At 43.0% G+C, this 13,887-nt stretch overlaps 1 protein-coding gene across 1 annotated transcript in view; it reads right to left on the bottom strand.

Moving 5' to 3' along the window:
• The window catches only part of ROR1 (receptor tyrosine kinase like orphan receptor 1), a gene marked incomplete at its 5' end in the record, with an annotated part of 394,299 nt that extends 390,666 nt beyond the window's left edge, over nt 1-3,633 (bottom strand). Inside the window, one exon of the mRNA XM_080656374.1 lies at nt 3,543-3,633. Within this exon, the coding sequence (XP_080512500.1) occupies nt 3,543-3,633 (91 nt within the window). The remainder of the gene's footprint in view (nt 1-3,542) is intronic.
• Between the last annotated feature and the right edge of the window lie 10,254 nt (nt 3,634-13,887).

The following is a 13,887-nucleotide window of genomic DNA, read 5'->3' as shown; positions in this document are numbered from 1 at the left end:
AATGCTTAGAATGGTGACTGGCCGGAACACAAGTGTTTGTTAAATAAACTGTAGTAACAGAAGTATCTCAGAATGCTTGGGTTTAGGGAATTACATTCTTAGTTGAGGTCAAAAGACTTGGCAGTATTCTTCAGCTTTCCCCAGGCCCAATAACAGCCAGCCTGGTGGGAGAGAAACTGTAAAGTGAGGAGAGGTAGACGTTCCACGGATTGTGCAAATCTGCACTAAGGCCCAGGACACATCACCAACCCTAAACCCCTTGACACCTAACCAGGAAGGCAACTCATTGCTCCAGGCAGGCATCAAACATGCCAACTCAATAAATGGTTCCTATCTTTGGGGGTTGCAATTGTCTCAGAAAGTCAAATTATAGCTAAAAACAGAAAACCACAAAAATGCACATAAAATTTTTGTATATTCATTCTGGGGGTCCGAATATCCCCAATTTCAGGTAGCCGAAGTTAAGACCTTCTAGGCTGGGTGCTCTTCTCCAGTACTGATATACGTGGTTTCACTTAACACTCACAACATGCTGGTAAGGCTCAGAAAAACTAATCAATATGCCCTGTTACATACCAATGACTGTGCTCATAACCATTAAGCTCTACTGTTAACTCCTACTGCATCCCCTTCATGCTAGAAAATGGAGTAAGAAAAGGAAAAATCCTTGAAAATATGCCATGTTGCGTTACTAGGAAAAATTTTACATATGACCAAAAAAGTTATCCTCCATTCATTCAACAAAAATCTGTGGACCACATACTATACTAGTATATGTATGTACACATATGCCATTTACACGTAGATATACATTTTCATCAATATACATGTAGTCTACAGAGCTTTCCATTCTCCATAGGATGCTGAGTAAAATTTTCAGAAATATTTGAAATGGGGTATGTGGTCATCATCAAACCACAGCCAAATTGGATACTAATGGATGCAACTGACACTCCACTTACTAATTTTCTTTCAAGTCTAATTTGAAGCCTATGCTTACCAGGCAGGAGATGGAAAGGAAAATACAGGCTAAAATTGAGTTTTTAAAGGACTTCTAACTAAATATCAAAAAAGATGATCCGAGGCATCAGGGTGGCAAACAGCTTACCAAGTATGCTGAAGCGATATTGGAAATTAAATATTTTCCACACACCAACCCTTTGTCTATAGGGCCTCTGCGTGGCTTTGTCTGGGGAATGTTTGCAGGAATCTCCAATAAAGTTGGGGTGGCTGACTTGGCCCTCAGTGTTATTACCCTCAAGAGACTCCTATTGTAAAGGTAGACAGGTCAGACACCTATGCAAATGGCACTGGAAGGTTTACAAAATTACAGCTAACACAGTAGCAGGCCACTTCCCTCTGACTCCAAGGAACCAAACCACAGAATCTAGGGGGTTTTGAGAAAGCCCCAGGCAGGTTCCAAAAACCCTGTACTCTGGGTGAAGTTATAAAGGCTTCAACTTCCTAGAGAGGTGTAGCTCTGGGTAGGTATATAGATGGTGGCTGAAATCAACAATGCACACACCAGAAAAAAAATAAATTTAAAGGTTTTTCTCCTCCTGGCTAATATGATAGCAAAGTGATAGAAGAAACCCAGAGTTGTTGTTTTTTAATAAATAAATGAAACATATCTCCCCTTTAAGCTGATCCTAAGCCACTGTCTGAGTTACCTTAGGAATCTTGGATCAGACAAGAAAGTAAATCTGCCTTCCCCTAGAAGCTTTGTCCCTAGCGAAAAGATCAAATATGCACAGAAATGGAAAGAGATTTCTAAGACAACAAATTAGACAATAATAACAGATTTGAGCTCATTATTGAAGAGTTTGGAACAGGCAATCCTCTTTTAAAAACTGTAAAAGCCTATAGACAGTTAAACAAGACAAAATTTGGGTGACTGCTGAAAACAAAATTGTCTTTCCCTCAGCAAATGCCCACTGCATGGTGCGCTCCTCACCCCACCCCCCATGATCTAAAAGCAACTGGGAGTCAGACAGAGGATATAACCGGATTAATCAAGGCCCCAAACCAGAAGCTCTACCTTAGCAAGAATCACCTGGTCATCTCCACCTCCATGTAGGCAACCTGACATCAGCAGGATGTTTACACTGTTCAGCAGCATGGCCCATTTTTCACCCAGGTGTTGGGGCCAGATGTTAGACATCATAGAAGCAAACATCCATGTGACCAGACTGTTTACGTTTCATTAGGATTTTCACCACAAAGGTGCCCTCCCAGCTGATAAGTGCTTCTTAATTACAATTAGAAGCTCTTTTTACTTTATCCTCAGGAGCGTCCAAAATAGCAGAACTTCAAGATAGGATCGGTTTCAGAATCATCCTCAGAAAATGTGGTTCCCACTTCCCCAAAAACATCTCTAGAAACCAAAATGCGCGCACACACAACTTCCTTCCAGAGTGTTTTCTACCATGAAGATTATTAGCTGGGTATTAGTGAAAAACGAATTCTGAAGTTACAGTCTATGTAGTGAATAGATCTTTCCTTCCTCAACTGCAAAACAGCCTTTTCTTTTCCTAAACACAGCCTAACTAAAATGAAAGATGCATGATAAAAGGGCAGAGACTACTTATCGGTTGGAGAAAAGAATCCAGGGGCTCCGGCACCCCCTCAAGGGATGCATGTTAAAAGTGAGGCCCAAGACCCTGGAGACTTTAATCAACTTTCCCCCTCCAACCTCCAAAGAATGAATCGGTTGTCTCCACAGGCGCAGCCGGGCTCTTCCCTCTCATTGTGTACCGGCTCACACGCAGCAAGGATCCAAGCTTCCCGCAGCGAACTAAGACGCTCCGGCTTTCGGCGGAGTCTTTCTCTAACTGTTGCAATTGTCTTTGGAGATTACCAAAATCAAGTATGCATTAGATGGCTTTTCTCCCTTGTTTGTAACACACACACACACACACACACACACACACACACACACACACACACACCCCACACGTGCACACTCCTAGGCCGCCTCTGACAGCACATTTTGCACAAAGTGGCGGCGGCAGCCGCGCACTCGTTGTGGCCTCCCTAGTGACCCTCCAGAAGGCTGAAGAGCCGGGGGCGGTGGAGAGGCGAGGCCGCCCGAGTCCCAGAAGGACCGGGCTTTTGTTTGGGTCCGTCTGCGGACAGCCTGGGCTCTCGCAGGAACCACCGAAAATACAAAAACTCCCTCCTGGACCGCGCCTTCCGGGACGGCTGCTCTTTGGGAGGGTAGACTTGCCTGAACACCCGTAAGGGTCCAGCTAGAGATGGGGGGAAGAACAGCACGGAAGTGCCCCATTAACCCCAACCCCTCCACGCTGTCAGCGCTGACAACTGCTGCTGGGCGCGGAGGAAGGAGTGCCCGGGCGCACCCCGCAGCGGGGCTCCAGGGCAAAGCTTCGCCTGCCTCCCTGGCGCCTGGTGTCGCATTTGCGAGACCCACGACGGGTCGCGGCCGCCCCGAGGTGGGCTCAGCTCTTCCTGTGTGCCCAGCGCCGGGCTGACCGACAGGAGGATGGCCAAGGGCCGGGTGGGCTCGGGAGAGCGCCTCTTACCTTGGGCAGCAGCCCCGCGCGCCGCCAACAGCAGCGCGGCCAGCAGCGCCAGGAGCGGCGGGCGCGCCCCGCGGCGGCGCGGCCGGTGCATTCCTCCTCCTCTGGCGGCGGCGGCTCCCAGGCCGCGCGCAGAACATCCACGGGCTCTGCCCGGGGTCCCAGCCACCTCGTCCCGGCTGCTCTCCACGCAGGATGTTGGGGGCGTCGGCAAAGTTCTTTGTCCCTCTAACCTGCTCCCTCGCCGCCGCCCTGCAGCCTCAGGACCCCGTAAGCGCGGTCCCTCCCCAGCTCTCCGGCTGCAGCCTCGCCTCGGCCAGCCGGTCAGTCCTGGACTGTCCGCGTCTCACTAGCGGAGGGCGAGGCTTCCCTGCTAGGACTCAGAAGAGCAAGCCCTGCGCCCACGGCTGTGGTCCCGGGCTCCCTCCGTGGCCGCAGCGGCGGCTCCTCCTGCTCCTCGCGCTCGCTCCCTTGCTCTCAGCCTCCCTCAACTTGTCACTTTCCACCAACTCTCCAGCCGGAGTCCGGACCAATGGCAGACGCGGGCCCAGGCCGGCGACCCAGCGCCCTCTGCTGCTGCCTGGCAACACCGGCACCCTGCGACTGCCCAGAAAGCAGTCGCTCCTGCGCATCGCAGCACGCCCACCTCCCCTCCCCCACCTCGCCTCAAACCTGTGGGCCCTAGAGGCGATTTGATCAAAGGGGAAACTGAGGCCCAGGGCGACTCATCCGGGGTCGCAAACCAGTTCGTGGCGGAATGGCCCAGATTCCGGCAGTCTCAGTTCTGCCACTGTTAGCCCTGTGACCCTTGGGTAACTGAATATTTATTGATATCGTACAGTTTCCCTTTTGATTGCCTCTTGTACCCAAGTGATTTATATTTTCCCATTTTGTCTTTAATTTCTAGTTTCATTGCTTCCCTTTGGAGATTTATTGAGGATTTCTCTGTGGTCAGTTTTTGTCAATGTCCCATGGTCTCCAGAAAGAAGGTATTTTTCAGAAAATGAAGATAGAGGACTGTTTCCCTTTGATCCGTTTTACATTTGTTATGTTATTTAGGCCTCTGCATCTTTGCATATTTTTTGGTCCAGTTGCTCTGCCATGGGCCAAGAGGGACATTGAAGTCTCCTACTAAGTCTGTTTCTCTTGGTTTAGCTTTACAAATTTTGTGATGCATAAATATTCATGACAGTTTGCCTTTTCCTGTGCAGGGGGCCCTTGATCCTATAAAGTGGTGAGTACCTGCTGTGTTCCAGGCCCAGAACTAGGCTCTAAGGATGCAAGAGTCATGGAGACACCAGTCAGTCTTGCCCTAAGGACCACTGAAGCCCACAGTCTATGGATCACTTATAGAATACCTTCTGTTTGCCTAGTGCTTTGTGTACATTTGCTCACTAGTCTTCCACTGACACAAAGGTGTGACATTATATACCACCTTGCACTTTTACATAGGTTATCATCATATTACAGATTTGGAAATTGAAATGCAAAAAGGAAAATAAGTGGCTTGCCTGCAGTCATGCAGACGATGAGTCTCTTTGTCATGATGGAGCTAAACGTTCTTGGCTACAGCCTGGCATACAACAAGCACGCAGTGGAGGTGGCTGTTACTGCTGCGACAATAGCCTCTAAGCACCCAGCCTTAGGATTTTATAATGAGCAGTCACCTCCTTGAAAGCAAGGACTTCTAGCCCAAACTAAATCCCAGCAGGTCAGAGACTCACAGGCTTCTGCCTTCAGGCAGGTGAATGACTAACCCATGTGGGACAAACAGTCACTTATTCTTCTCAGAGACTTCAGGGCAGGATCATCCCTAACTGCCTTGGCAGCTTCCCCCCTTTCTATCACTCTGACCTGAGGTCAAGGAATGATAGACAGAGAGGCCTTGGGTCAACCAGATCATTGCCCAAATAGGTCTGTCCTTCAAATTTCTCTGCCTGAGACCCATTCAATCCCATCTCAGTTATCTCCAGTTACTCGCCTGGGGGACTTACTGCACAAGTTTCTCTTGTTGGAAAACTGTTTTTGATGGTCGGCCGCGATATACCACGGTCCAGAAATCAGAGGAAACTCAGCGACACTGCACATTGCTGAACAGTCTGCCATCATCTACAGCATAACCTGCAGTTGCCAAACTCAAGGCTTTCCCTTCCACCCACCCTAGCCCCAGCCCCACCCCAGGTATCTTAGGTAACAGGCTGCCAGGGCTGAGTATACAGAACTTAATGGCACTTTTATCAGTACTTAAACCTTCCAGGAACTTAATCACAGAATCATAGATGTGAGGAATGTGACAGCTGGAAAGGGCCTTGGAAATTAACTAGAATATCCCCCTCAACATTTTATAGAGGAGAAACCTGGGACTCAGGGAGGTGAACATTCCTTGCCCAAGGTCACACAGCTGACCAGAGCCAGAATCAGAACCTACATCAACCAGAAGAAACCTGGGTAAGCACTCCCTCAGTCATCCCAGATCCTGTAACATACTAGTTCCTAAAGGACAAGTTAGAAAAGGCGCTTCCTGTTTAAATTTTTTTAAAAAGACAAAGGAAATACTTATGTAAGTTCAGTAAATGCCAGTGCTTAGGAGCACAGGCTTGGAATTAGGCTGCCTGGGTTCATATCCAGCTTCTCTGGTCTCTGCTGAGTGACTGTGGACAAATATCAGTCCCTCTGGGCTTCAGTCTCTCATCTGTAAAATGGTGATGACGATAAGGGTACCTACTGAGCCCTGGCCAGTGTGGCTCAGTTGGTTGGAGCAGTGTCCTGTAAGCTGAAGGGTGATGGGTTCAATTCCAGGTTAGGGCCCATAACCAGGTTTCAGGTTTGATGCCTGCTCGGGGCACCTATGGGAGGCAACCGATCGATGTTTCTCTCTCTCTCCCTTCTTCTCTCTAGAAATCAATGGAAAAACATATCCTCAGATGAGGATTAAAAATATTAATAATAATAATAGTACCTATAGAGACTCTTGTTCATCTCTGAGGTGCTGTGTGTGTGTGTGTGTGTGTGTATGAGAGAGAGAGATCTCAATTTGGTATCATCATCAGAAGTTCACTAACAAAAGATTCAAGAATAGTGAGGGGTTGTTACTAACCATAATACCAAGATTTTATAGCCTAAAAAAACTCCTGAAAGGAAACATAGGAGAAAATCTTAGTGATTTTAGGTTTGGCAAAGATTTTTTAAAGAAGACACAAAGCCATAAACTGTAAAAGAAAAAAGTGATAAGTTGGACTTCTTCAAAATTAAAAGCTTTTGTTTTTCAAAAGACATTATTATGAAAGTAAAAAGATAGGCCACAGACTGGGGTATAATATTTGCAAAACACATATCTGACTAGGGACTTGAATCTAGAATATACAAAGAACTCTTGCGTATCAATGAAAAGACGACAACCTACATTTTTAAATGGGCAAAATATTTGAATAAACGTCACCAATAAAGATATACAGATAGCAAAGAAACACATGAAAAGATGTTCAACATCATTAATAATTAGGTACATGCAAACTAAAACCATGATGAGACACCACTACATACCTACTTGATGGCTAAAGTTAAAAAGATGAACCATATCAAGTGTTGGCAAGGATGTGGAGCAACTACAACATTCATACATTGCTGATGGGATTGTAAAATAGTACAAACACTTTGGAAAATAGTTTTGCAGTTGAAAGCTAAACCTATATTTCCCATATGACCCAGCCATTCCACTTCTATCGGTAGGTGTTGACCCAAGACAAGTGAAAACATTACGTCCATACAAAGACTTTCACATAAAAATTGATAGCAGCTTTGTATTACAAAGCCACTGTTCTCAAAACAGCCTGGTACTGGCACAAGAACAGACATATAGACCAATGGAATAGAATAGAGAATCCAGATATCCACCCAAACCACTATGCCCAATTAATATTTGACAAAGGAGGCATGAACATACAATGAAGTCAAGACAGTCTCTTCAATAAATGGTGTTGGGAAAATTGGACAGATACATGCAAAAAATGAAACTAGATCACCAACTTACACCATACACAAAAATAAACTCAAAATGGATACAGGACTTAAACATAAGACAGGAAACCATAAAAATACTAGAGGAATCCACAGGCAGCAAAATCTCAGACATATGCCGAAAGAACTTCTTCACTGATACTGCCCCTAGGGCAATGGAAGCCAAAGAGAAAATAAACAAATGGGACTACATCAAAATAAAAAGCTTTTGCACAGCAAAAGAAACCATCAACAAAACAACAAGAAAGCCCACTGAATGGGAGAACATATTTGCAAATGTTATCACTGATAAAGGTTTAATCTCCAACATCTACAGGCAGCTTATACAACTTAATAAAAGGAAGATAAATGATCCAATAAAAAAAATGGGCAACGGACTTAAATAGAATCTTTTTGAAAGAAGGCAGAAGGAAGGCCAAGAGACACATGAAAACATGCTCAAAGTCACTAATTATCCGAGAGATGCGAATCAAAATGACAATGCAGTACCATCTCACACCTGTCAGAATGGCTATCATCAACAAATCAACAAACGACAAGTGTTGGCGAGGATGCGGAGAAAAAGGAACCCTCGTGCACTGCTGGTGAGAATGCAGACTGGTGCAGCCACTGTGGAGAACAGTATGGAGTTTCCTCAAAAAACTGAAAATGGAACTCCCATTTGACCCAGTAATCCCACTCCTAGGGATATATCCTAAGAAACTAGAAACACCGATCAGAAAGGATATATGCACCCCTCTGTTCACAGCAGCACAATTTACAATAGCTAAGATTTGGAAACAGCCTAGGTGCCCGTCAGCAGATGACTGGATCAGAAAACTATGGTACATCTATACAATGAAATACTATGCTGCCATAAAAAAGAAGGAATCTTACCATTTGTAGCAACCTGGATGGAATTAGAGAACATTATGCTAAGTGAAATAAGCCAGTCAATGAAAGAAAAAGACCACATGATCTCACTCATTTGTGGATAATAAAAAACATTATAAACTGATGAATAAAAAGACAGATACAGAGGCAGTAAAGCATCAAACAGACTGTCAAATTACAGCGGGAAGTTTAGGGAGAGGTGGGGAAATAAGAGATCAACCGAAGGACTTATATGCATGCATATAAAAATAACCAACAGATGCAAAACATTGGGGGGTGAGGGCATGTATGGGAATGGGGTGGGGGGGGCAATGGTAAGATATGTACACATATAATACCTTAATAAAAAAATAAAAATAAATTGATAGCAACTTCATTAGTAATGGGTAAAAATTGAAAACAACCCAAATTTCTATCAACAGGTGAATGATAAACTCTGGTGCATCCATACAATGAGATACTACTGATCAATAACAAGGAATAAATTATTAATACAAATAATAACATGGATGAATATAAAAATAATTAAGCTGAGTGAAATAAGCTAGAGTCTATTAAAGACTATATACTACATGGTTCTGTTTATATAAAATCCTAGAAAATACAAACTAATCAATAGTGATAAAAAGTATATCATTGTTCACCTGGGGATAGAAAAATGGGAGGATGGATAGCAAACAGGCATTAGGACCTATGGTAGTAATGGATAGGTTTATTATGTTGATCATGGTGAATAGTTTCACAGTTGTATACATATGTCAAAACTCATTGTAGCAGTTTGGGTCCAATCAAGAGATAGAAACCACACAGTAGGCTAAACAGGAGAAATTTAATAGAAATAATTGTTATCAATAATAAAAGAGTAACGATAAGATACAAGGAAATATATATATGGTACCTTAGAGCTGAAGGAGAATACTCCAAGAAGGAGGAGTTCATTGGCTAAGGCAGTGGTCGGCAAACTGCGGCTAGCGAGCCACATGCGGATCTTTGGCCCTTTGAGTATGGCTCTTACACAAAATACCACGGCCTGGGCCAGTCTATTTTGAAGAAGTAGCATTAGAAGAAGTTTAAGTTTAAAAAATTTGGCTCTCCAAAGAAATTTCAATCGTTGTACTGTTGATATTTGGCTCTGTTGACTAATGAGTTTGCCGACCACTGGGCTAAGGTATGGTTCAACCCACTAGATAGCAGAGAAGTTTGGAGTGCAGGCAGGGGAGAGCAACTAATGGCACGGGCCTGCAGTGGGGGTCTAGGTGCTGCTGTGGACAGGAGGCCTTCAGAACGGTGGGCCGTGTGGGGCTTGCAGAGGAAGCAGCAGCTCTGTGTCTACCTCTCCAATCCCTGAAATCAATGTGGAGCTATAGGGACTTACAGAAGGGGCAGCTGCCCAGTGTGTGACTCTCTGAGCCACAGATAACTGCAGGCAAGCCATACTGGGGCTTTGGTTTTCATGTTGAGAAGGCTGAGAAAAAGATTATTATCAGGCCAAAGCTAGAAGGTAGCAGAGAGATCAGGTTGTGGACCTGCACTGGAGCAGCCTCCACAAATGTTCTCACACTCATACCACTTAGCCCATACTGGAAACTATAAGAAGCCTCTTACTCCTGCAGTGCCCTCCATAGCCTGATACTGAAAAAGCTCACTTTGAAGGAGAAATGTTTGAAGAAACTCCACTGTCTATCATAGAGCATATACTAACTGGTGCACTCAGAACTGAGAGCAATAAGCTCATAACTGGCATGCTTATCAAGTCATACACTTTAAATGTATTTAGTTTAGTGTGTCAGCTATATCTCAATCAACTTTCAATATAAATATATCCAGACAGCCAAAGGACAGCAGTTGAGGAAAAGTTCTAAAATTAAAAGACAGAGATAAAAATAAGCAATAAAAAAGCAACTTGGGTCCTGGCTGGGTAGCTCAGTTGTTTGGAGCGTTGTCCCATAAACTAAAAGATTGTGGGTTTGATTCCTGGCCAGGGCACATAATAAACTATGTAGGTAAAAGAAACTTCTCTCTCTCTCTCTCTATCTCTCTCTTTCTCTCTCTCTCTCATACATTCAGAGACATATGTGAAAATATTGTTTTTATGAAATAAGGACAGGAAGTGGGTAAGAAAAATGCAGGGCCAAAACCGGTTTGGCTCAGTGGATAGAGCGTCGGCCTACGGACTGGGAGGTCCCGGGTTCGATTCCGGTCAAGGGCATGTAACTTGGTTGCGGGCACATCCCCAGTAGGGGGTGTGCAAGAGGCAGCTGATCGATGTTTCTCTCTCATCGATGTTTCTGATTATCTATCCCTCTTCCTTCCTCTCTGTAAAAAAAAAAAAATCAATAAAATATATTTAAAAAAAAAAAAGAAAAATGCAGGGAACAACAATAATCCTGGATATTAAAAATGCTTACTATGGGTTGAAATAAAAAGAAAAGCCTTGGAGAAATGCTTTCAAAATTCTGAAGGAAATTTATTTTCTACTTAAAATTCTATACTCAGCTAAACTGTCATTTGGAATGAGAGAAGAAAATTTGCTGACATGCAAAACCTCGGAAGTATCTCCCACATACCCTGTTTTAGTTTCCTAGTGCCTTAAACTTGGCAGTTTTGCAATACAGATTTAGTCTCTTAGTCTGGTAGGCCAGGAGTCCAAACTCAGTTTTTCTGAGCTAAAGTCAAGGTGTCAGCAGGACTGGTTCCTTCTGGAGGCTCTAAGAGAGAATATGTTTTTTTCCCACCTTCTAGAGCTGCATTTCTTGCATTCCTGGACTCATGGCCCCTTCTTCCATCTTCAAGTCTCTCTGCTTCCATCTTCACAACTCCTTCTCCCTTATAAGGACCCTTATAATTATGAAAGACGCACTTGGATAAACCTGGAAAATCTTACCACAAAATCCTTAATATAGTCACATCTGCAAAGTCCCTTCTGCTATGAAAAGGGACATATTCACAGGTTCTGGGGATTAGGACTAGAGCTCTTTGGGCAGCCATCACTCAGCCTACCATACATCCTCCATAAGAAAGTTACCAGAGATATACCCCAGTTATTCAAAAAGTAAATCAAGAAAAAAGAACATATGGAGTCTAGAAAAAAAAAAGAGAGAAGAAAGGAATTTCTAGGATGATAATGAAAGCATGTTCCAGGAAGAAAACTGAATAACGAATTAGAGAGAATTCACCAAGATTAGAACATATCTGAAGACTCTGGGAGAAAAATCATCATTTGAAAAAAAAATCATCTCAAGTGGATTGAGGCTTGAAAGAGACTTTTCTTGCTTTTGAAGATAAATTTTGGGATGAATTGGTGATAAGCATATAGAAAAATAAATAAAGACAAATATAAACTATTATTAACTGCATGGAACACAAAAAAAGTTGTGCAAAAAAGGGGGAAAATAAACAGTATGATACTTGGTTTAGCTGTCACTAGAGAATGCATAGACATAATATTGCAAACCCTGAATCTAAACAACATTATGGTCAAGTATGATGAGAGAACAGAAGAATGAGAAGTGAAAGATGGCAATGGTGGTGGTGATTGTGAAAGAGAGCTCATATTTATTTCATAGTGGAAAGTCAATAGTTAATAACTAAAACTGGAATATCAAGATATGGCTATATGTTATTTAAGATAGTGAAGATAAATACTGAAAGAGTTGAAATCAAGAAATAGATGTGGGAAAGGGGTAAGTGATGGGAGGACACAAGGACATCCTCAATAGTGGCCTTCCTCTGCAGGCCAGTATTGATGGTAAGATGCTGTTATCAAACTGATATTGCTAATCATAATAGAGATGATAATATCCCAAAACAAAGGCCAGGTGGAAGTGCTTAACTGAAAGTGCTTAACTGAAGATGCAACATGGACACAATTGTTGTGATGAGCAGTGAGGTTGGAGGGGCAGCCAGGGAAGCCTGGCTCACAGAATTTAATAGAACACAGTGTCCCTATAGGGCATGATATATGGGCAGTCAACGAAGGAATTATCCAAACCATTTAGCCAGAATAAATCGAGAATGAACGATCAGGAGGTGGAGGGCAGCTTCCCCAGTTAAAAAATCATGGTACCTTACCCCAGTTGCAGGCAAGACAAGTTGTCTGACCAGCACTCAATTGACTAAGGGAAAGGTCAGATCTCAGGAAGAAGGTCCCTATATACTACAGTGCAGCAAGAATATAAAAGCTCTTCAACAGAAACAAGTGGAGTGCAAGTGGCCCTGAGGCTTGGGCCCATATGACACAGTAGGCCACATGTTATTGAAGGGTATCTGTGGTGGGGAAAGGTGCTGTCTGGAATTAATTAATGGAAACTTTCAGTGGGAGAATCACAGCATAGACTTTAGGGTTCTGTGTGACCATGCCGTGTGGAGTAAAGAATTACACACTATTCAGAAAAGAGCATCCTCTTCCTGATGACCTGGAACAATTACTCCTGCCAAGATGATAATTCCTTTACTTGCCTACTGGTCTCTTTATATGAGGAATTCAAAGTAACTGGACAGCAGTTTGATTTTTTTAAATCCTCACCTGAGGATATGTTTTTATTGATTTAAGGAAGAGAGAGAGAGACATTAATCAGTTGCCTCCAGTATGTGTCCTAACCAGGGATCAAACCCACAATCTAGTTATGTGCCCCAATTGAGAATTAAACATGCAGCCTTTTCATGTACGGGACAATGCTCCAAACAACAGAGCTACCCGGCCAGGGTGATAGCAGCTTAAATTTTAATAGGACTCTTATTGTGAGCCTAGTGGAAGAATTCTTTCTATGTGAGCAAAGTCCAAGGTTATGGGGAGAGAAAATACAAATTCCCTATTTGCTGTATTCAAGAGATATAAACAGTTGAAATATAAAAACACAATTTGAAAGCAAATGCATAAAAAAAGATATACCACACAAATAGTAATTTTAAGAAAATTGGTGTGCTTTACTATCATCAGAAAAAATGGTCTTCAAAACAAAGAGAATTGCCTGGCCAGTGTTAGGCGTCGACCCATGCACCAAGAGGTTGCCTGGTTCAATTCCCATCAGAGCACATCCCAGGGTTGTGGGCTCAATCCCCGGTGGGGGCCATACAGGAAGCAGCTGATTGATGTCTCTCTCAATAATGTTTCTCTCTCTTTCTCTCTCTCTTTCTCTCTCTCTCTCGGGAGACTTGAATAATTCTCTCTTAGTAATTGATAGAAAAATAATATAAATAATCTAACAACATAAAAATTTAAACACTATCAAACAACTTGATTTAGTAAATGTTTATGGAATACTATATATCCAACAACTGAAGAATATACATTCTTTTCAAACAGAGAACATTCATCAAGAAACATCATAATGCTGAACAAAGAAAATGTCTCAATAAATTTCAGAAGGTTAGAATCATACAGAGTATATTCTCTGACCACAAGTCAAGTAAATTAGAATTCAGTAATAAAAGTATATGTAGAAAAATCATAAAAATT

Source organism: Plecotus auritus, assembly GCF_963455305.1.
Source record: "Plecotus auritus genome assembly, chromosome: 2".
Classification (NCBI taxonomy): domain Eukaryota; kingdom Metazoa; phylum Chordata; class Mammalia; order Chiroptera; family Vespertilionidae; genus Plecotus; species Plecotus auritus.
The sequence above is the reverse complement of the archived record's forward strand: the minus strand, read 5'-3'. Positions and strand labels throughout refer to the sequence as shown.